The sequence below is a fragment of the Lissotriton helveticus genome, chromosome 11 (genome assembly GCF_964261635.1).
Source record: "Lissotriton helveticus chromosome 11, aLisHel1.1, whole genome shotgun sequence".
NCBI classification, from domain to species: Eukaryota; Metazoa; Chordata; class Amphibia; order Caudata; family Salamandridae; genus Lissotriton; species Lissotriton helveticus.
The window spans coordinates 1040609429-1040632012 of record NC_136072.1 but is presented as its reverse complement, the minus strand read 5'-3'; the positions used below and the strand labels follow the sequence as shown (position 1 = coordinate 1040632012).

The 22584-nt window shown below is 45.5% G+C and overlaps 1 protein-coding gene across 8 annotated transcripts in view; it reads left to right on the top strand.

Annotated features, from left to right (window-relative positions):
• RAD9B (RAD9 checkpoint clamp component B) overlaps window positions 1-22584 on the top strand; it is a 583995-nt gene that overhangs the window by 111510 nt on the left and 449901 nt on the right. For all 8 annotated transcript variants that reach the window (XR_013602561.1, XM_078667483.1, XM_078667485.1 and 5 more), the window contains one exon: window positions 21943-22057. Coding sequence is in view for 7 of the 8 variants with exons in the window: in XM_078667483.1 (XP_078523609.1) it covers window positions 21943-22057 (115 nt within the window). In the remaining variant the exon portion in view is untranslated. The remainder of the gene's footprint in view (window positions 1-21942; window positions 22058-22584) is intronic.

Here is a 22584-nt window from a genome sequence, read left to right as displayed (position 1 = left end):
CTGCTGCTTCTCTGCCTGTCACCCCTCTTAAACAGGTTTCGTCGACGAAGAAAACACCATTGACGGATCCATCGTCGAGATCTTCTTCAAAATCTCCTACTTCTGTGGTGACGACCTCTTTGTCAACGGCTGTGGCAATGGCCTCTTCGACGAGAACAGTGACTACTATCTCTTCGTCTATGGCATCGTCGACGACTTGAACGGCGACGACGACGATGACAGTCACTACGTCGACGGTCAGGCCTACGACTTTGTCAACGGGTGCGTTGAAGGCCCCGTCGACGGCCGCTCCATCTACGGTAGTTTTCAAATCACCTATCTGGTGCCTCTCATCGTCGACGGCGCCATCAACAGATCAGACACAGGCTACAAAAACTTTGCATCTGTTACCAAAGTCACCAGCAATTTCTCCTTTACGCAAGGTCTCACCTTTACTTCCTTCCCACCTTCTAGACATGGAGGAATCAGGTGATGAAAGTCTTTTTGGTCCCGCCTATAATCCTTCACAACTTCGTGTCAAATGTCAAGACACTGATGAGGAGGAAGAAGAAGCACAAGCGGTCGGATCTCTGGCATATGGTTAACGATTACTATAAGAGATTTCCGGAATCTCATGCTCCAGTTCCTTTGAGACCTGGTGGTCTGTGTATGTAAGTTGCTATGCCTCCACCTGTGGTTACTCCACCACCTGTTGTTCAGGCTGAGAAACAAGCACCTCGATGTATTACCATCCAGGATGATCACATAGAAAGTGATCCAGTCAATCAACCCAAGGAGGGTGAGCTAACACAGGATACAGACCTTCTTGGCCAAGAGTGGGATGATTATGTGGTTCCATCTTCTCCATTGCATTCTCCTTCTCCGGCTATTTCACCTCCGGGAGATATTGGGGTCTTCCATGAAGTGCTTGAGAGAGACCCTTCAAGAGATTTGATTTGCCTCTACCCATGGTGCAAACCGAATGTTTCCTTTATGATTTTAAGGACACTGCAAGGAAATTGGTCCGGTCCAATCGATTGTCAACTATATTTGGAGTGAGGGCCTGAATAATGAAGAATCCAGCCTCCGTCCCGGCTGTGTTACCGAGGATGGAGAAGAAATACCAGGCACCAGATTCAGCTCCAGCCTGTTTAATTGGCCATCCTCGTCCTGATTCAGTCATAATGCAGGCTGCCCAGAGGCGTTCCAGGAACCCGCAATCTCCCTGTACAGTACCGCCTGATAAAGAGGGAAAACGCCTTGACAGTATCTGTAAACGTTTTGCGACCATGTTGGCTACTAACGCCTTGACAATTTTGGGACGGTATGATCGTCAATTATGGTCAGATATGTCTCCTCTTCTCGAATTCCTACCAGAGGATAAGAAGAAAGAAGCTAAGGACCTCTTGCAGGAGGGTGCTAGATCGTCTTCGGAGGTGATCGACTGTGCTATGAATTTATCTTCTATTGCCTTTAGGCAAATGGCTGGTGATGCAGTCCTGCGCAGGCAAGGATGGTTGAGGTCGACATCTTTCCACCCTGAGGTCCAATCAAAGGTGCTAGACATGCCCTTCGATAAGGAAAATCTTTTCGGGAAACATGTAGATGAGGAGTTGCAGGGCATTAAAAAAGATAACAAGACTGCATGTTCATTGGGCACGCTGCAGCAGAGGCGATTTCAATCCTTTCGAAGAGGTAGAGGTCAATTTCAGCAGAGGCCATCTTTTCAGTCCTACAGATATCAGCCATATGGTCAACAAGGCTACAGATCACAATATGGAGGACAACATCAGCAATTTCGATCCTCCAACACGTCTTACAACCAGCAGTCAGTTAGACGTAAGCATGAAAAGGATAGCTGCAGGATTCATCAAGAAGGCAGTGACATCTATCCTCCAGTCACCTGAGTTAATTCCCAGCGTCTTCGGTCTCATCACCTCTCTCCATTTCTGAATCAATGGCAAACCATCACGAGGGACAAATGGGTGCTGGACATCATCCAACACGGCCACACCTTAGAGTTTCTCCACAAACCCCCTCGAACTCGGCCGCCAAGGAAAACTTACCATCATCATCTGTCCTTGTTGAGGCAAGAAATTGCAATGCTACTAAAAAAAGGGGCAATAGAAAGAGTGCCTTTCAAGCAATGAGGGAAAGGTTTTTATTCCAAGTTCTTCTTAATAAAGAAAAAATGACGGAAATGGAGGCAAGTCATGGACCTAAGGCAGATAAACAAATACATCAAAAAGCAGTCGTTCAGAATGTTTTCTCTCCAAGAGATTCTCATAATAATAAACAAGGGGGAATTTTCTCTTGGACACATACTTTCACATCCCCGTTCATTCAAAGCATCACCAATTCCTAAGGTTCGAGGTGGCTGGGGTTCATTACCAATTCAAGGTTTTGCCATTCGGCCTTCGCTCAGCTCCCAGAGTCGTCACGAAATGCATGGCTCCGGTAGCGGCCTTTCTGAGATGACAGGGACACCAAGTTTACCCCTACTTGGACGACTGGCTGGTAAAAGGGGTGACATTTCACTCTGCCAGAAAATCTACGCAGGCCTGTCAACGGCTCTTCAAGTCTCTGGGGTTACAGCTCAACATGGAGAAGTCACATTTGGTTCTGAACCAAAAGCATGTGTTCCTAGGAGCTCTTCAAGACACAAGGCTAATGAAAGCGTTTCCCACTTTGGAACAGAAGCTCAAGATCAGGCATCCCGTTGATTCCAAATTGTCGGCTGCACATGAAGCCTCTGCAGGAGCAGTTGGACTTGCAGTGGGTGCAGACACATGGTTCATTCAAGAACGTCATCTCCCTCTCTCAGACGATAAAACAGTCTCTGTCATGGTGGGAGAAGGAAAGCAATATTTCTCTGGGACTTTCGTTCCAAACAGTTCAACCTCATTACATTATCACGACAGACGCCTCAATGGAGGGTTTGGGGGCGCATCTTCAGGAGTTGCAAATTCACGGAAAATGGTCCCTTGAAGAAACACATTCACACATCAATCTCTTAGAACTGAAGGCAGTGTTTCTGGGACTGCAGGCTTTTCTTCCCAGGATCCAGGGATCCTCCATTCTACTAAGAACAGACAATACCACAACAATGTTTTACCTTGCCAAACAAGGGGCCACCAGGTCTCTCACTCTATCGAAACAGGCTCAAGAGATTTGGAGATGGTTAATTCATCACCACATAACACTGCAGATAGAGCATGTCCCGGGCGTGGACAAAGATTGGGCAGATTCTTTAAGCAGAACCACTTACCAGTATCACGAATGGGAATTAAATGACGTCCAGTTGAAGCGGGTCTTCAAGTTGTGGGGCACTCCAAAACTAGATCTGTTTGCAACAGAAAACAACAGGAAGTGCGAAAGGTTCACCAGCAGATTCCCTCAGAGGAATTATTGGGGGAAAGTTCTTCAGATGCAGTGGACGGGAACATTTGCCTATGCGTTTCCACCATTTCACCTCTTCCCAAGAGTGTTAAACAAAATGAAGCAAGAACCATGCCATCTAATTCTCATAGCTCAGGCATGGCCGAGGCAGTTCTGGTACACGGAGCTTCTCCTATGTTCGATATCCCCACACATTCTTTTCCATCTGCTACCAAACTTACTCTCGATGAACAACGGCTAAGTTGTTCATCCTCAAATAAGGTCTCTAAGTTTGTCAGCCTGGAACCTCATGACTATGAATTCGCAGACTTAAACATCTCGCAGGATTGCAGGTCCATTCTGCAGCAGGCCAGAGCTCCATCCATTAACAGGGCTTATGTTGCAAAGTGGAAGAGATTCTGTTATTGGTGCGAAGAAAAGGAATTGCATCCTTTCCAGTCCACTCTGGAACAAATTTTTCCCTACTTACTTCACTTAGCCAAGTCTAAATTAACTCACTCATCAATCAAGGTACACCTGGCGTCAAACTCCAGGTTTCGTAGATGGTCAGATAAACTTTCTTTGTGATGGACACAAATCGTTAAGGAATTCATGTAAGGACTCTTCAGGGTTTTCCCAACCTTAAAACGCCCTGCAGTTCCGTGGGAACGAAATACCGTTCTGGCTCAATTGATGAAATCACCTTTTGGACCCATTCATTAAGCGGATTTGAAATATGTTTCTTGGAAGACGGCCTTACTCTTAGCCCTCACATCAACTAGAAGAAACAGTGACATCCAAGCTTTCACGATTGCTGAACCTTTTCTCAAAATCAGACAGGATAAGCTTATTTTGAGGACAAAGCCTCAATTCATCACTAAAGTTCCAACTTTATTTCACTTGAACAAACCAGTTGTACTTTCCAAGTACTTTGGGAATCATTCATCCAACGCTGAGAGAGCATTGCACTGTTTTGACGTGATGAGATGCATTAAGTTCTACATGTACAGAACTAAAACTTACAGAAAATCTGATCAGTTGTTTGTGTCTTTTATATCACCTAGAAAGGGTCAAGCCCTTTCAAGAAATAGTATCGCTCATTTGATTTCCTCAGTGATTGTATTCTGCCACAACAAGACTGGGAAACCTTCATCTGCAAAGGTATCTGCGCACTCAACGAGGAAGATGGCAGCTTCTACAGCTTTGTTTGCTGGTGTGTTGCTTCCAGACATTTGTAGAGCAGCAACATTGTCCAACGTGCACACATTTACTAAGCATTACTGCTTGGACTCGGCATGGAAAGAGGACACTGCTGTGGGTCAAGGTGTCCTGAGACATCTGTTGGCCTAAGGTGCTGTGTTTTATATATATATATATATATATATATATATATATATACATATATATATATATATACATATATATATATATATATATATATATAGAAGCTACAAACACCAGCCAGTTGCACTGCTCGAGTGGGTGCACACCAATTCGGGGGGGTGCCCGAAATCAAAATGTACGCTCCAAAATCCCAGGAACATCAATCCAAAAGGAAGGTAGCACACTCAGGGGAGGTTTCACAAAGATTTAATGAGGAAACCAACAGCAACCGGTTGCTGTTGGTTTCCTCATTAAATCTTTGTGAAACCTCCCCTGAGTGTGCTACCTTCCTTTTGGATTGATGTTCCTGGGATTTTGGAGCGTACATATATATATATATATATATATATATATATATATATATATATATATATATATATATATATATATATATATACATATCTATATATATGAACAAACAATCCTCTTCAACAGCAAGAAGTAGAGGCCTATATAATTTTAATTTAGTCTCGTATATTTGATTGTCACAGGTATGAATTGTTTATGGTTAGTTTTTAATGCATAATTCATAATGTTTATCATGTGTGATATATGTCTCTCTGGTAAAAGATGGGCTTCACCTAGCTGCACCCTATGGCTTTTACACTGCTAACTACTCTGATACAAGCATGTGAATCTATGAAAGAGTCAATACTGGAGAAAAAACAAGTTACTTACCTGTACACTGTGGTTCTCCAGTATTGTTATCTTTCATAGATTCACATGCAGCCCTCCCCGTCTAGGCTTGCCACTTCTGATCTCAGGCTACATCTTTACCTTAGCACACTTGTGCGTGAAATCTGAGGTCTAGGGGCTCTGACTGGGAAGCTGAGGTCTAGGGCTGGTCTGTGATTTGCCGAAGTTTGGGCCTACATAAGGAGGCTGACAACTTCCAAAGTTTGTCTCTCCTTCTGGATGTTTCTTATGTACTTTTATGGTGCTTCTTTTCTAATTACCGCGAGACTCCCACCATGACGACGGGGAAGATACAAGCATGTGAATCTATGAAAGATAACAATACTGGAGAACCACAGTGTACAGGTAAGTAACTTGTTTTTTATCGGATACTTGAAGAAATGATGTGCAGGTTATACTTTTAGGAAAGCAGACCAAGTGCAAGAATAATATGTCAAGCTGAGTGGAAGGTAGGAAGGAAAACACAAAGGAAGTAAATAAGGAGGAAATCATAGGTAAAGTAGAGAAAATGCAGGATCAGAGTTTTCATCATTGGAGAAGACACAGTTGAGCAGCAATTAAGAATGGTAAATCACTCATTTTATAGGGGTGTGGTCTTTCAGGCAAGCAGGGTTCTTGTGCGTGCATATTATCCAGGAAGACGGCATTCTCCCATTCTTCATTGCCATTATCCCACAGGAATCTTTGGCATTTCCATCTTCAAACACCTCACCATCATGCTGTCTTGAATTCGACTCTTCAGACATTATGCTAAGACTCAGGTGGTCCATTATTAACAGACCGGAACAAGGACATTACTTCCCCCACTAAAGGAAGAAGACTGACTGGTATGAGAGATCGGCCTGGTAGGTTAGGACACCGACAAAGGAAGGACATGGATAAGTGAAGCATACCCCATGTCTGTTTTACTAGACCATAGCATTTTGTCTGTGAGATATTGTAATTGCTATGCCAATGTCTGGAATCACAAACAGCTTGTACTTCATAGTTTTCCTGTCCTTGACAAAGAAATGGAGAAGGTTTGGTAGGTAGATTCTGATTTCCTACATGGACAGGTGTCAATAATAATTCATGGAATATAGTCTGTTCTCTCCAGGCAATGCACATTTTATTACTACGGTGTAAGGAGGTGTTAATATCTTCTGTTTTCATAAAAAGAGGAGACAGCTATACTGAAAACGTTATATTTTGACATCAGAAGCTGTTGAAAGCTGTTGGGAGAGAACTAGGAAGACTGGCCATTGGAAGGAAGCAATAATAGTGTTTCATCTGTGCCATTGTGCTAATCAAAGCCTGCAAGCATGTAGAGGAAGATTGTGCACTCAGCGTGCGGCTAGCCATCCTCCCTACTCTGTTTTGTCTGCATTGCACTACGTCAGAAACAGATTCCCTTTGGGATTCCTGAAAAGCAGACCACACAGTTTACACACCACATTCAAGCAATCAGTCATTCACCAACAAATATGGTAGAAGCCAAAAAAATATAAAAATGTTTATTTGATATATCTATTCAATAGTCTTAAAAAGGTTTAAAAACATTACAAGCATTAAATAATAACTAGCATCAGGTTATTTCATACCATACACCGGATTGGAAAGGAGTAGCAAATATCAAAGTGCAAATAAAAGTACACAACCAAACCAATAGTCACAACAGGTTCAACAAAAGATGAATTTTGTACATAGAACCCTCTATGGTTTGGTAGTCCAAAGATCCAAGAAGCGACGAGTTTCGGTGGTATAAAATAGGTCCAACCACCTTCTTCAGGCTTCATAAAGAGATGTCTCCCAGCACTCTTACCAAAGAACTGATGATCTTGGTTGTCTAAGTGGGGACTTAATTCCTCTAATACACTAATCTTTTGACTTGTTTCTTCACAGGATCTCAGAGGAAGAGGCAGACATACAGTCTCACTCTTACTCTAAATTTATAAACGGAGAATCCTTATCTAAGAGGACATTCAATTCTCCTCAGATTTTCACAACTCCTGGTTCAGATGGCCCGTAATAATAGTAGGAACCAGCACCAATGCCCTTAATTAAGTCACAAAAGCTCTTGGATTGTCAAATTCGTTCAGTTAGACAACATGGGCTGATTCCCAATGTTTTGGCAGGGCTTCAATGTCCACCACTCAAGGTTGTTTAAAAAGACAGACTGCCGGGACTAAGAAGCCTCCTAGTGGGTTTCCTTTCTCAATCGATGTTTTCTGCATTGCAGTCATCTGGAAGGGTGCTCCACGATCCACAAGGAGCATAGGTTAAGAAAGCTGCAGGACTATGGAATTCTACATCAGATTAAAGCTATCAAACTTAGACATCATCTTCATATCCTTTAACACCATGCGTTAGATGCGAGAGGCATGAAAATGCATGCTCATCCATGGCCCATTGCCAGTCTGCACCACCTTCAAAACCAGCTGCATCATTTACAAAACCATCACGACCTGCACTCTTACTTATCTTGCAGTCAAACTCACCACCTCTGGTGGTTCTCGGCAATCCCACAGCCAAGACACCATCAAACTGCAGATTAAGGGCCTGACTTAGAGTTTGGTGGAACCTTTACTCCATCTCTAACATGACGGATATCCCTTCTGCCTCATTACAGATGCCATAGGTTGTAATGCACTTGTAACAAGGTGAATGGGATATCCGTCACACTTGTGAAGGAGTAACCCAGCCTCCAAGCTCTTGAAGAGGCAACACTTTGACACTACTTCTCTCTTAGGGGGATCTCCATTGATAGTCTTTCGCATCTGAAGAGTTCTGCCCACCCCAGAGTCCCGGAGCACTTTTCCATATAATAGCTTCTTAAGTGTAGACATTAGCTTTTCTTCAGGAAGGCCTGTAGAAACTCATAAGAAAGAACATATGTTGCAGCCTATACCCACAGTCTACAGTGGTTAAATGTTTCAGGTTGAATTTACAAAAGGGTAAAAAAAACTATACATATGTATCATTTTGAAGCAAATATTATATTAACAACTTAGATCTCTTTCAAAAACCCTTTTTGTAAAGGTAGAAGATGAAAGATAGCCCCATAAGCTGCTATGATGTGAGGTTTAAAGAGAGGAGGTGCCTTTACGGACTCAGAGACACCAGTATCCCAACATGCCTAGCAGGTGTCAGCTGCCTCAGTTCTTTTTTCCGGCTCCTGGTGACAGTATCTTGAAGCACTCAGCTCGGCCTTTTAGGCTTTTTCTCTTCAAAATTCACCTGTGGAATTTCATTACAACAACTTCTTTCAAAGTTTTTCATCTTTCCCTTGCATTTTCTGCTCTTTTCTGACAGACAATTGTGGTATTTTATCAAATAAAATGGCTTCTTTATTTGATATGTGTCCTGCCTGTGGGAGAAAGAAGGCCAAATCAGACTATCATGACATCTGCATTCTCTGCCTTCCAATAAGCCTTGTTCCTGAAAAGTGTCAGCACTGGAGGAGGTTTTCAAGGCGCACCCTAAGGGAAAGGGAGAAAATTTGCCTCCCTGGCACTGAGGAAAGACACAGGCAGCAAGCACAGTCAGAAGTTGGGACTTCAGAGCAAGTAGAGGGTCAGTTTTTCTGCCAGGGTTCTGCCATCTACCTCTGAATGACATGGAAGGTCCAAAAAAGGGTTCCAGACCAAAAATGACATTGTTTTCGTTTGATGTTGAGAGGATCGACGTAGAAACAAGGTATGGCACAGACTTGTTCGCCATCCAGGGCTGGTTTGACGTCGAGGAAGAAGTGAAGATCGATGTTGAGACAGGGTAGGTCGACGCCAATTACTCCATTGATGCGCCGAGTCAGATTGACATCAAGACGTGTGTCAACATCAAGGCATGCAGACCTATCAATGTCGAAGAGCAGGTCGACATCAAGTCATCACAGGAGATCGACGTTGAGAAGTATATCGACATTGAGGCTTCGACAAAGGTCGGTGTCAAGAAGCATATCGAAGTTGAAGCGTCAACAGAGGTCAACATCGAGAAGCAACTCAATGAAAAGGACACAAGAGGAAAAAAGGAGGAAAAGGAGACACAGCCATTCATCTCCATACTCCAAATATTTGAGGGTATACTCCCCATCTTTACCAAAAGTATTGCCGGACTCTCCTCTGCCACCAACTCCTCCTCCACCTCTGCCTCCACCACCTTCTCCACCACCTCCTTTACCACTCCCTTTAGTGCCACTTCCATTGCTGCCAATTTCTGCGCCTGTGGAAACTCCTCCCCCAAGACCTAGATCGTGCTTCAAAACGTGCCATCGTTCGCCCCATCATATAAGTCACAGATCCACACATTGATCTTCATGCCCATCTTCCAGGCACTCCAGGGATAAAAGTGATAAACCAAATGGGGTGTGGTCTTTACCTGTCCTGGCACTGAATTGCAGCCCCAACTTCAGACACAATCCCTTCTAGCACCTAGGAGAGTCAGAATGGGTGGGATTAAACACCCATCTGCTGACACATATGACAAAGTATGCCCAAAAGTATTCAGATTTCTTGTGGCTTGCCATGGGGATGGCTGTAAGTACATTGAGAACAGAAAGACTGTTTGGGCTTTATATCAATATGGGCTATACTAGATTGGCCAGCCCCATCCCATCTTTTTAAAGAAATCTATCCATAGCATAGAGTGGGATTCCTGCACCCTTTGGGGCAGGTTACGGGTAAATACTCTAATTGTCCTGGCTGGAGGCAGAAAGTGTTGGGACTTTTTGGGTGGGTGTACGGCCTGAAACCAGGATAGACCATCTCTCACCCAATTATTTTTTTATTTATCCCTGGCATTGAGAGGGATTTCTGTCCCCACCCCCAACAGGGTGCAGAAAGACTTAGGGTTTTTGGGGGTGGAGGGTATGGCTCAATGGATGGGCAATGAAAATGTGCACTCAGGTACAGTCATATATGAATATATTAAATGCAATAGTGGTACAGAAGCAGAAAAATGGAAAGATTACATAAATTATAGGGGGTAACCAGACTGAAACAATCAAACATTGGAATATCAGCTATTTTACTGTAATGCAATTCAAGGTAATTGGGTTTTCTATTTAGCAGTTACAGAATTGTCTTACAACAATGCAATTCACATTGGTACTAAAGTTTCATCTTTTTTCTGTATGCAAGGTTTTCTTCCAAGAGTTTTCCTTCTTCTCATATTGATCCTTTGGCTTCAGCGGCTACTAATTATTTGAGGTAGTTCAGGAAATATAAACAATTGGTTTCCGAAATTTTACAGTTTAGGTGAAAGAACATGTTATGTTATGTTATGTTATGTTTAGATCTCTTCTATAGCGCACGGCTACCCAGAGGGGTGTCCCGGCGCTTTGACAAAGAGAACTGCAGCGGAGAACACAACACAACAGCTCGCGAAGGCCGGCAGGAGAAATCATACTGAGAAGAGCCAGGTTTTCAGCTCCTTTCTAAAAGAGAGGAGACTGTTAGACTTTCTTAAGAAAACCGGTAGCTCATTCCAGCAACGCGGAACCAAGTAGCGGAAGGAACGCCCTCCGATCCAGGCAAGTTTAATAGGAGGAACCTCGGCCTTAGCCAACAAGGCGGACCGCAAAGTCCTCCTCGGGACATAAAAAGCCAAGCGCTTCCCCAGATACTTAGGGCTAATCGAATGGAGGGCCTTGAAAGCCAGGGTCAGAACCTTGAAGGTGATTCTTTGAGCAATGGGCAACCAATGCAGTCTCTTTAGGAGTTCCGAGGCTCTTGCCCTGCGTGGAAGACCGAAAATGGCTCATGCAGCCGAGTTCTGTACAATCTGCAAGTGGGCCAACAGATATTTAGGCAGCCCAAGATACAGGGCATTCGCGTAATCAAGTCGCGAGCCTATTAGAGACTGCACAATGATTTCTTTGTGTTGCAAAGACAGCAAAGGGAGAAACTTCCGAAGCTTTTTCAAAATGCCGAAGCATTTCCCCGTCAGACCGATGATTTGAGGTCCGAAAGAAAGGCCGTCATCACACTGCACACCAAGGTTTTTGGCTTTCACCGAAGGCACATCAGGCGGAAACATGTCCTGCAGCCACCAGGTCTTCCAACTAGGATCCGGCGGACATCCGAAAAAGAGCAACTCCGACTTATCGGAGTTGCACTTCAGACTGTTCCGCTGAAACCAGTCGAAGACCGCACCCAGGCATTCCCTGATCAGACCGCCATCAAAAGCCTCTCCCTTCTTACAAGTAAAAAGGAGCTGGGTGTCATCAGCATAGGATATGATCCGGGCACCAAAGGATTCCGCAACCGCCGCCAGAGGGGCCACATAGATATTGAAGAGGGTGGGGCTCAGGATAGAACCCTGAGGAACCCCCACCTCTAGCGGCGGCATTTCCGCGGAAAACAGTGGTGCCCAGACCACTTGTCGACGGCCGGTCAGAAAGGATTGAAACCAGTTCCACACCGTCCCACGAAAACCGATCTCCCAGAGTCTAGAAAGGAGACCGACATGGGTAACGGTGTCAAAGGCCGCCGACAAGTCCAGCATAACCAAGATCGCCTTCCCCCCAGATCTAACGTCTCCCTGATGGCGTCGGTGATCTCGAGCAAAGCTGTCTCCGTGCTATAATTAGCACGGAAGCCCGACTGAGAATCATGTAAGATGTTATTGCTCTCTATGAAACTGGAAATAGTGAGCTGTACATGCTTCTCGATCACCTTTGCCAGAGCAGGGAGAAGGGAGATCGGCCTGTAGTTAGCATGGACAAGAGGATCCAACGTAGGCTTTTTGAGTAGCCGCAGGATCAGAGTATGTTTCCAGGCAGATGGAACTTCGCCCGATGTCAGGGAAAGATTAAGCAGCGGTTAAACAAGCTGTTAATTGCAGGCGCTATTTTTCCTAGACATTTTGCTGGGCAAGGGTCCAACCGGGAGCCTGATTGAAGCCGAGAGAGAAGATCAAGAGAAGAGATGACGGATAACGTAGGGAGGTCCGAGAGGACTGGACTCTTCTCATCCAATGGCGAAAGGAGGGTAACCTGCAGGCCCGTGGAAGACCAGGATGCCGTGCCAGGGAAAGTGTCCTGAATGGACTTGATTTTATTTATAAAAAAGTCCCCAAGCTGGCTAATCCAGACTGCGGAGTGCGAATGGACGGGCGAGCTTGATGGGGGGGAGACGAACTCCTTTACAATCTGAAAAAGTTCTTTACTCCTATTTTCCGCCTCATCGATTCTGAGCTCCACGTGCTGACAAAATAAACATCAAAGTATTCTCCTTTTGTTCATGAAGTTCAAGTTTGTCGTATATTGACTATGATATTTTGGCCCATTTGTCATTACTCATCAAATTGATTTGTGGCCTTTTGGTAGATGTTGCACCATATTTGGAAGATTAATTCTCTCTTTCAGCAGGGGCGTAACACAGGACCCCGCCGCCCCTGCGGCTCGGGGGGCCCCAAGCTCCAGGGGGCCTCCTCGGCACTGCACAGCCATATGTTTCTGATCCGTCCACCTGAACCTCCTACACCACCATTCATGATACAAGGAGAGTCCAAATATGAGGTTAAAGAAGTCTTTGATTTCCGGAAGTTTTGAGGTCATCTTCAAATTCATTGAAAAAAATACCCATCAAGTAAACACTCTTGGGAAGATGTCTCTCTGTTCTTACTTCCTTGTTGGTTTTCTTTGGCAGAATTCCGATAAACAGACGCTGGTGGAGCGGACATATTGTTACATCAAGTGCTTAACAAGGGTGGCAGGCCTTTAGGCTAAGACAGGGTGTTCATTGCAGGGCACTGTACCGAGCAAGCAGCAGGGCATCCTTGCAGCCTAGAATGCTTCTGCCTTCTAAGGCTTCGATCGTACATCAATTGTGGAAATCCATAAGGGTGAAGACAGGACCTCAGAGGTTAAGATCAGATGAAAGATGTAAAACATGGGCTTCTTCCTCACATACTTTGTTGATACGTCCTATGTTAGAAGAGAAAGGCATAGTCAAGCCTTATGAATTGCCTTTTCCAAAATTGTGTTCAGTCCAAAAGATTTCTACCTTAGTATCCAAACCTATGCTGACGTTCAGTTGTTGCCTGTGATTTCAGTTACTGTTTGAAACATTCATAAAGGAGGCATTTACCAATTAATGGTTCTGTTGCAAATACATTATGACCTTCACTTCCAAACACAGACCTTTGATTTTCTGACACAATAAAGATACTCTCACCCCATGCATAAGCACTGACCCTCCTGATTATGATTATTAAAAAGGTTAAATGATGTTTAGGCCCTGGGATGAAATAAGTGTTGCCTGATCCATCACACTAAGAACATTCAAATCCTATTTAACTGGTACAAGAAAAGAAGGCTATATATGGAAAGACAAAGAATAATATAAAACAATTCTTTTATGTTACATTTCTAAATCAACTATTATAACAATAAGTGTAATTGTTTGGTACATTTCACTGTTTTGTTGTTCATGTTTACAGTTTGCTGGGATAGAGATTCTTACTCCTAGTGATAATAGTGTTCTGTGTACCACAGACTATCCAACTCCTCGCAAAGTTGGTTTTGTCAGTGTGACATCAATGGTATACGGGGCCCTACTCCTGTGGTAATATTGTTATCACAAAGGCACACGTTATTGGCCTCTTAAGCCCTGATTCCGAAAACAAAATCTGAACTTTGAGGTCTGGGGCTTGAAGACGTGGATCAAATGCTCTGCTGTGTTTTTGCACCGCGTCTCTCATGCAACCCAAACATTTTGTTTTTGCTGCACAAAATGAAGTGCTCATAATCACAACAGAAAGGCTATTTACAAGGATCTATAGACGTCCTACCTCATTATTAGCAATCAATCAGTATTCTTTTTGTGAATGGAGGAATTTTCAAAGTTATTGCATGTCCTCAACGAGGTGAGAATTCAGTGGTGCTCCTGCCTTCTGTCTGCTTCCTCCGATTCCAGCATCTGACAATTACACATTGGAAGCAGTCTTTCATGGTCATCTTCCACGGTGTGATTGGATGTTTGCTGCTTTAACTAGAGGCTTTCAACCACAACGATAGTGAAAAAATATTGATACATTTTCTTCTGAGTTAAAATGCAGGGGGCAGATGGGGGCCTGGCCAGCAGCCAAAGAAGATGGCCGCACACTAGCGCGGCTCCGGCCTCCTCCATCACTTTCCTCTAAATATCCAGCGTTAATCCCTTTTGACTGGACACACACTTGAGTGTGGAGATATCTGGTGTGATATAGCATCACTCCGGGCGATCGTCGGCAGCAGTAGGAGCAGCTGGAGGCCCGTGGAGCTCGAGGCCTGCAGCAGCGGAGAAGCCGCAGCGTGACGTAGGCGTGAGCCCCACCTGGTTAGCCGGACCCGGTCGCACCGCTGCGGTGCGCAGAGACATCATGGTGGGGGGCGGCCTCCGCTCGACACAGCATTGGTGAAGTGGGAGGGCCCTGGGGCCAGCAGTGGAGTGGCATAGTGCTCAGGGTGGCGTTCTCAGCCGGTAGAAGGCCGGCTACAGATCCTTACTGTAAGAGGCCTAATACCAGCTGGATCGAGACCTACAAAAGACAGGCGAGGAGCGCGCTGGGTCCCCGGGGCAGGTGGCGATGATCTACACCCAAATTTGAAGGCGGGGAGCAGAGACAAACAGGAATACGCTAGACATGATGCGGTAAACTGGGACGGCCTGCTGCACATGCGGCCAGTGGGACTGCTAAATACGCAAAATCAATGTAGCGCCATAGCGTGCCCACCAGCTGCACCTCAATCGGGCAAGTGGGCCACCCGATTGAAAGCAGTTTAGAAGAAGGAACCAGACGAAGGAGGAAACCTGTCTGAGAGACAGGCGAAAGGGCGCAGAGAACCCGAGGCAGGCGACAGCGATCCACTCCACTGTTTGGAGGCAAAGCAGGGCCAGACAACTAGGAAACTGGTGTGAGCTGGGGGCATAGTGGCAAGTAAGACCAGCCCGACTCACTCGCGGCCGAGGTCTCGCTCGGGGTTCCAGGTGCAGTGTGGCTCTAAAGTACTGCCTGGCCACAGTCGAACTGTTCACACTCATCTGTAATACAGCCAGCAGTACAGGTGCGCACTGCAAGGGCGTGGAGGTTTGTAAGGGAGAAACCGACAGGCCTCGGGGGACCCCCTGGCAGATGGTGGTGAGTACCCTGAAAACATGAGTGGCAAGTTAGTGCTCATGCCACAATGGCCGCAATAATGTCGAGCAATAGAGGCGGGCGACGCTCGCATCAGCCCAAGCTGGATACATTCTTCTGGCAGAAGGTGCAAGAGGGGGCGACAGTACAGCCGGACCCAGAACAGGAGACACTGCAGAAGCAGGCTGAACAGGAATCCCCCACGCTGCAAGACATATTGGCGGCCATCACCAATGTATGCACCTCCCTGAAGGGGCGCCTGGACTCCGTCTTCACGGACTTCTCCCTACTACGGGTGGACCTGAGAAAAATGGACCTCCGGGTCAAAGAGGTGGAGGATGTAACCCATGGTCTGGTCATGGACACAACAGCACTGAGGAAGCAAATTTCGGATCTGCAAGCCACAAGTGAAATCTTAGCAGCGCAACTGGATGATTACGAGGGAAGATCTAGGAGAAACAACGTCAGAATTTTGGAGGTGGTTGAGAGAGCCGAGGATGCAGCCGTTAGTCTCTTTATGGAGGACCTAGTCACAAAACATCTGCAACCTCAGAATCTGTTCAACTATTTCTCCATAGAGCGGGCACGTCATGTACTGAGAGGCAGGCCCAAGCGGGGCGCCCCCCCCTCCCCCCAAGGCCATCCAGGTGCAAGTGGTAAACTACAGAGACGGGGACAATATCCTCCAAACTGCTCGTATCGCAGGACCTCTCAAGTACAAAAATAGTACAATATTTTTTTTCCTGATTTCACTGTAAAGGTGCAGAGACAAAGGCGCAATTTCTTGGAAGTCAACAAGCCCTCAGAGAGAAGAAGTTGAAGTATGTGATGCTGTTTCCAGCCAAGCTGAGGATTGAGGCTGAGGGCAAAAGTTATTTTTTCACAGAGCCGGGAGATGTCTGGCAGTGACTGGAGGGGTGGCGAAGAGTAGGCGATCGGGATAACCTACACTGACGAGAGCGGCGAGGGGGGAAGACGCAGAAGCGTCAGGAACCTAATCAAGAAGAGAGGCTCGCCACCAACAAGAGTAACTCATAAGCCACTATGACAGGATCTACGTTTGTGGCTTGTCTCTCCTTGGGCCCATGAGACACTGAGAGTTCTCCCAAGAATAATGAGGCACGGCCCAAGGGACTACCTGAGCTACCCTACAAAAAATTAGTGGAACTGTAATAGGGGCAGGTTGTTCTGTACTTCGATAAGGGCTGGGACAGCTGCTGGAGTATGGCAAAAGAAGAGACGGCGGAGTATAACAATAACTGTGTTTATGTATCTATTGTAGAAAACTGTCCAGTTAAAGTTGAGGAGCGGGTGGGGGGTATTGGCACACGGCTCCTCCAACCTAGGGACGGGTGGGTGACGGGCATTCTGCAAAGTTGGGGAGGCGGGTTTTTGAAACCGTCATGCAGGGAGGCAGGGAGGGGGAGGGTTTGTTTGGGGGGGGTTTGTTATAATGTATGTTATATTGTTCACCGCAACAGCAATATAGTTCACTAATAACACTCCATAGGCCATGACTCTTACTGCAGGCTAAAGAATCACATATGCAGCATAGGACACAAGTCAGCTGAGCCCACATTATGGGTGGACCCACCGGTCGTTTCTCAGGTAGTGACCACAAAGATGGCTGCTGAAAATGCGCAAGTGACAGACACGCCCACAATGGAGTGGATGGCAGAAACGTCCTTTCGAATACTCTCTTGGAACGTTAATGGCTTAGGGGACAAACTTAAAAGAGCGATAGTGCTTCAGTATATTAAAAGGCATGCTGCAGATGTGGTGCTATTCCAGGAGACCTGCCTGATTTGGAATACCTGTGGGACATTCAACCGATGGGGCTACAAACTCATTGTTCATTCAGGGTTCACCTCAGGATCCAGAGGGACAGGGATATTGATGCGGAAATGATTTCCCTTAACAGTGGCAGATATACATACGGACACGCAGGGCAGATTTGCTGGGGTGACCAGCTACTGGGAGGGAAGAAGGGTCAATAAATATCTTTTCGGCCTATGTACCCCCTGCACTACGCAATGTGGGACTACCTGACCTGAGTAAAATTATTCTAGATTTCCCTGAAGAGACACAAGTGATAGGAGGAGACCTAAACATGACACTCAATGATCAGCTGGATAGATCCCCCCAAGAATTTGTACACGCACCCGAAGCACGATGACTGAGTTCTTGACCACCCTAGGCCTAGTAGACGTGTGGCGTGAAGCCCCCCCGAAGCAAAACAATTCACGTTCCACTTGGGGGCACATAATAGCCTGTCTCAAATTGATCACATCCTTACGGTGGCAGAAGACAAATAATACTTCAAGGAAGTTAAACATTTGTCCAGGGGGATCTCGGATCATGCCCCAATGTGGGCAAAATATACTCTGGGCAGGAAATCCACACTGAGATGCATATCAATTAGTCCTTGGTACCTCACAATTCCGTATATCAAAGCCAGCATCGTAAATTCCGCTGAATGTTATTTTAAAGAAAACGTGAGGTTGGTTCAGTCTTCTCAGACTATCGGAAGCCTGTACGGCAGTCTTGAAGGGGCAGGCACTCTCCCTTATGGTTGGACATGGGAAAGAGAAGAAGGCTAAGCTAGACAAATTGGAGCGAGGCTTACTGGCCCAGGAACAATCCCCTACCTCCTTAGCAGATGAAGACACTAAGCACACAATAGAGGTAAAGCGTCAAGAATACAGAAACCTAGTGATGGAAACAGCAAGAGGTAGACTTAGGGCGATGCAGCATAGAGTTTACGAGCTCGGGGATAGAGCGGGCAAGTTACTCGCCTGGCTGGACAAGAGAGAAAAGGCGGCTAGATGGGTAATGACTGTTAAGGGAGCGCAGGGGGAATAGTTGCGTTATCCGCATGAAATTGTGGACGCCTTTGCTGCCCACTACATGCATCTCTGCTCCCCTGAGGTGCCAGGCACAATAGGGGAGTCCAGAGAACTAATAAAAGATATCTTGATTCAGACCCTCTCAAACAAGGATAGGCAGCCGCTCGAAGAAGATCTCACGGCAGAGGAAATAGTTGCCACTATAAATACTATATAATCCGGCAAAGCCAAGGGGCCAAATGGTGTTCCAATTGCGCTGCTCAAGTTGACCGCCAAGAAGGTAGCACCTCATCTCCTCAATATGTATGAAGAAAGTAGACAGGTGGGTGTACTACCCAGAGATCAGAGACTTGCATCAGTTGTGGTCATACAAAAGAAGGGCAAGCCAGCGGAAGAGGGCTCCTCCTACAGGCCGATCTCCCTCCTCAATGTGAAGGTCAAAATTTGGCCAAGGTCCTGGCTCGGTGATTGATCTCAGTGGTGGCCAAGCTTGTACATCCGGCCCAGTCTGGATTCATGCCGGGATGAAATACTGCTCTCAATCTGAGGCGATTGAGTGTGGTCCTGGGCCGAAGGGACTCCATACAAGAAGGCGCAGCAATACTGTCATTGGACGCTCGTATGACCTTCGGTACTGTCGAATGGCCGTACATGTTTGCAGTCCTAAAGCGCATGGACTGGGTGAAATATTCCTTTCATGGCTTCAACTGTTGTAGACTGCATCATTGGCCCAATTCGTAGTAAACGGGCGAATATCCAACACTTTTACTTTAAATCAGGGAACAAGGCAGGGTTGTCCGCTATCTCCAATCCTGTTTACTTTGATACTGGAGCCGTTGGCTAGCTGGATACGGGGAGACCCAATTATCCGTGGACTAATGTCGCGTTACTGCGATCGTCCATCGACAGGGTACTTCAGATTTGCTCCACTTTTGGACGGTATTCAGGCTATACCATCAACTGGTATAAGTTGGTGGTGTTCCCCTTACAAGGCCCTGCTCCTGCCCTGCCGGTGGGCTGTGAAGCAAAAATTGAGACTGAGGGATTCACACAGTGCCTAATTTGAGCCGGAGCTTTCCGGTGCTGAGCACCGGCACTTAATTGTCAACACTACACTTAGGGCAGTCTGCCACAATGTAGCGCTTCTCATGTAATTTAAAGATGAGCAGTATAAGAGATGTTTAGGAAAATAATTTACATTAAAAAATAGTAATACCTGCCTCCCCAGCCATTCCTTTAGCTTCGGGGAACAGGAATAATCTGAACTGTTGCATTTACATGCGATAGAGATGGCTAGTAGTTGTTTTGGCAGTGATGACAGGGGTGATGGGTGGTGCAAGCTGCAATGACCTCCTGGTCAGAGCCCTGGCACATAATATTTTACAAATTAAGCACTGGATTCACATATTTAGGTATCTATGTCACCTCCAGGGAGGAACTTTTTTATGAACGTAATCCCCTCACTCCGCTTGTCTGACTAAAGGGGGATGTGCAGCACTGGCGTGCTCTCCCTGTTGGGAAGAGCGTCGTTATTTAAAATGATGGCACTGCCGCGGTTCCTTTATGCTTTGCAAAACACGCCCTTCGTGATCCCCGAAGCATACTTCAGATCAATAGATGGGAAGGTTAGAAACCTGCTCTGGGATGGGAGAACAGCCTGTATTGCAGACCATAAACTCGCCAGGGGCTGGTAAGACGGAGGTATTGCACTACCCAATATTTGTGTGTATTACTGGGCCTGCCCAGTTAGTGGTCATAAATAAATGGCCTCATAGTGCACAGGGTGATCCGTCGTGTCATATAGATAGGTGGTTGATGGGTACTGGGAGATACAGCGAAGCTCATACACCAACCCAAAAAAGCAGAAGCTCAAGGGGCCGACGGCCTAGACTGTCGCCATCTGGCACAGAGTCACTAATCTTCTTGGATGGGGGAACAGAATCATGCTTGCCACACCCCTCTGGTGGGCAGACCGCCTGGGAAAGCTGGGCCGCTACCACAGTTTCAACAAATGGGACACCATCGGTATCTGAAGTGTAAATGATCTGTGGGCAAAGGGGAAAATAATTCCATTTACGGAACTACATAGAGAATACAAGCTTTATGAGAAGGAATTCTTTAGAAACTCCCAAATACGGCATGCCTTCAAGGGGGCAATCTCAGGGGGGAGGACATATCAGAGGCATCACCTTTGGAGGACAGGCTTCTGTCGGAATATAGGCAAGGCAAAGCCATATCCCTGACCTATAAAAAAATTATGAACAATCTAACCGACCCGCTCCTTAGTTTACGTGAACGCTGGCAGGTTGACATAGGGAACCTAGAAGAAGAGGACTAGAAGGAGGGGCTTGCGTCGCCTCGTGGAGAGGCAATATCATCAAGATTGCGACTCATCCAATTAAAAATACTCCATAGATCATACATTACATGTGCCTGAACTTCTTCTCACCTCCAAACCAGCATCAGGATGCTCCTTTCGGAGTGGCAGTTAGCGCTTTATAAATACCTCATTTAATTTCACTACACTGGTTAAAATGGGCAGGATCCAAGAGGCAGGGTGCAGAAGTCTATGTCGGGGAATTGGCACTTTCTTCCATATTCTCTGAGAGTTTCCGTTGATTAAATTTTACTGGGAAGCAATAATCGCATGCATGAAATATGCGAGTGGTGGTTATTCGATTGTCCCCTGAACTGTGCCTGTTGAATGTATGAGAGGCAACCAACATATATCAAGCTGAACAGCTCTGGACTACTAAGGGCCTCATGATGGAAAAACGCAATATTGCTCGGAGGTGGGGAGCAGCGGAATCAATCACCAACCTTAATTGAATGGGAGAGGGACATGGACTGCTGCATGATTGCTGAACTGGAGGTTTATAAGAATAGAGGATGCCCCCGGAAGTGGGACCGGTTTTGGGGAAAGTGGAATACGTACAGAGGTAACATATGCAGCTCCCCGGGGTACTACTACAAGTAGAGCGGGTAACTGTGTGGAGGTCCTAGATGAAGACATGTGAGGTGGTCTTAATGTCGGATTTCACAAAATGTTGTAAAATGATATAATTGATAGTTATGTTCACGAGGGCTGTTGCAGTATTGTTTTCTTTGTATGATCAATAAAAAGAATAAAAAAAAATAAAATGAAGGGGCACTCTTTTACCACATTTGCAAGAATCAGTATGTGGACCGTGTCATCACAAAGTCATTTGCTATATGCAAAGTAATTGCTGTACATTGAGATTTGGGATTTTGCATTCACAAAGTCTTGGCTTTTAGCGCAATGCGTTGCATTTCAGAATCAAAAAACCTTCGTACATCTTGCTCATGTAGGCTGACTCTTACATTTTTAGCAAATTTCTTTGAGAATTCATAGAGAATTCCAGGTGCGCAAAGTTAACAGAGTAGTTCTGTGAAGTTCACGTCAGTCCCGCTTGAAGGTATTTTTTAGATGTGTAAATGTAGCACTTGTACATTGACTCATGCAAAAAGGTGATGTCTAAGTGATCACAATATGGAAAAAAACTAAAAATGTACCACCTTTATGACAGTGAACCTTTTCTTGCAGTCAGTTATGCCTGTGTTTAGATGTCTCAACACACTTGAAAGGAATGTGGAAAAGTGCAACATATCCATAAATTTTAACGACTGTCATGTGGTTTTTCAACTCTTCTGCAAACATGGTAAGTCACAAGCAATTTCCAATTGATTGTTAGCAAATTGAAATTCAGTAATTGGCCCTGATGTATTTGTCTCGTTTTAGGCTGTTAGTGAAACTCCTGTTCAAAACTGCTGTTTCAAATGCATTGCTAAAAAAAATAGTAGTTCTTGTTTTTTATGCTATAGTTTGTCAGCACCCAGTGTGGATATAGGATTAAATATATCCGTTCATGTCCATGACAATTTACAAATAAATAGTGCATAAAGTAAAGTTCTTGGAAAATAATAAATGAATCATGTTTAGTGTAGGTCTTAAGTTGTGACAGTGGGTAGGTAGTGGCCTCGGAATTAATTTGTTGTCATTAGCTATTTCCTTCATGTGGAGAGGGTTACACGTTCCCACAGACCACTTCAGAGTGCTAGTGAAGCAATGTGAGCGGAAACATAATTGATGATAGCTAAACCATATGGGTACAGCATCTGTGCTCGGAATGGGGGCACTGCCGACATAACTATGTAAGGGCTAAGATGAAAGAAGGAACGTTGGCAA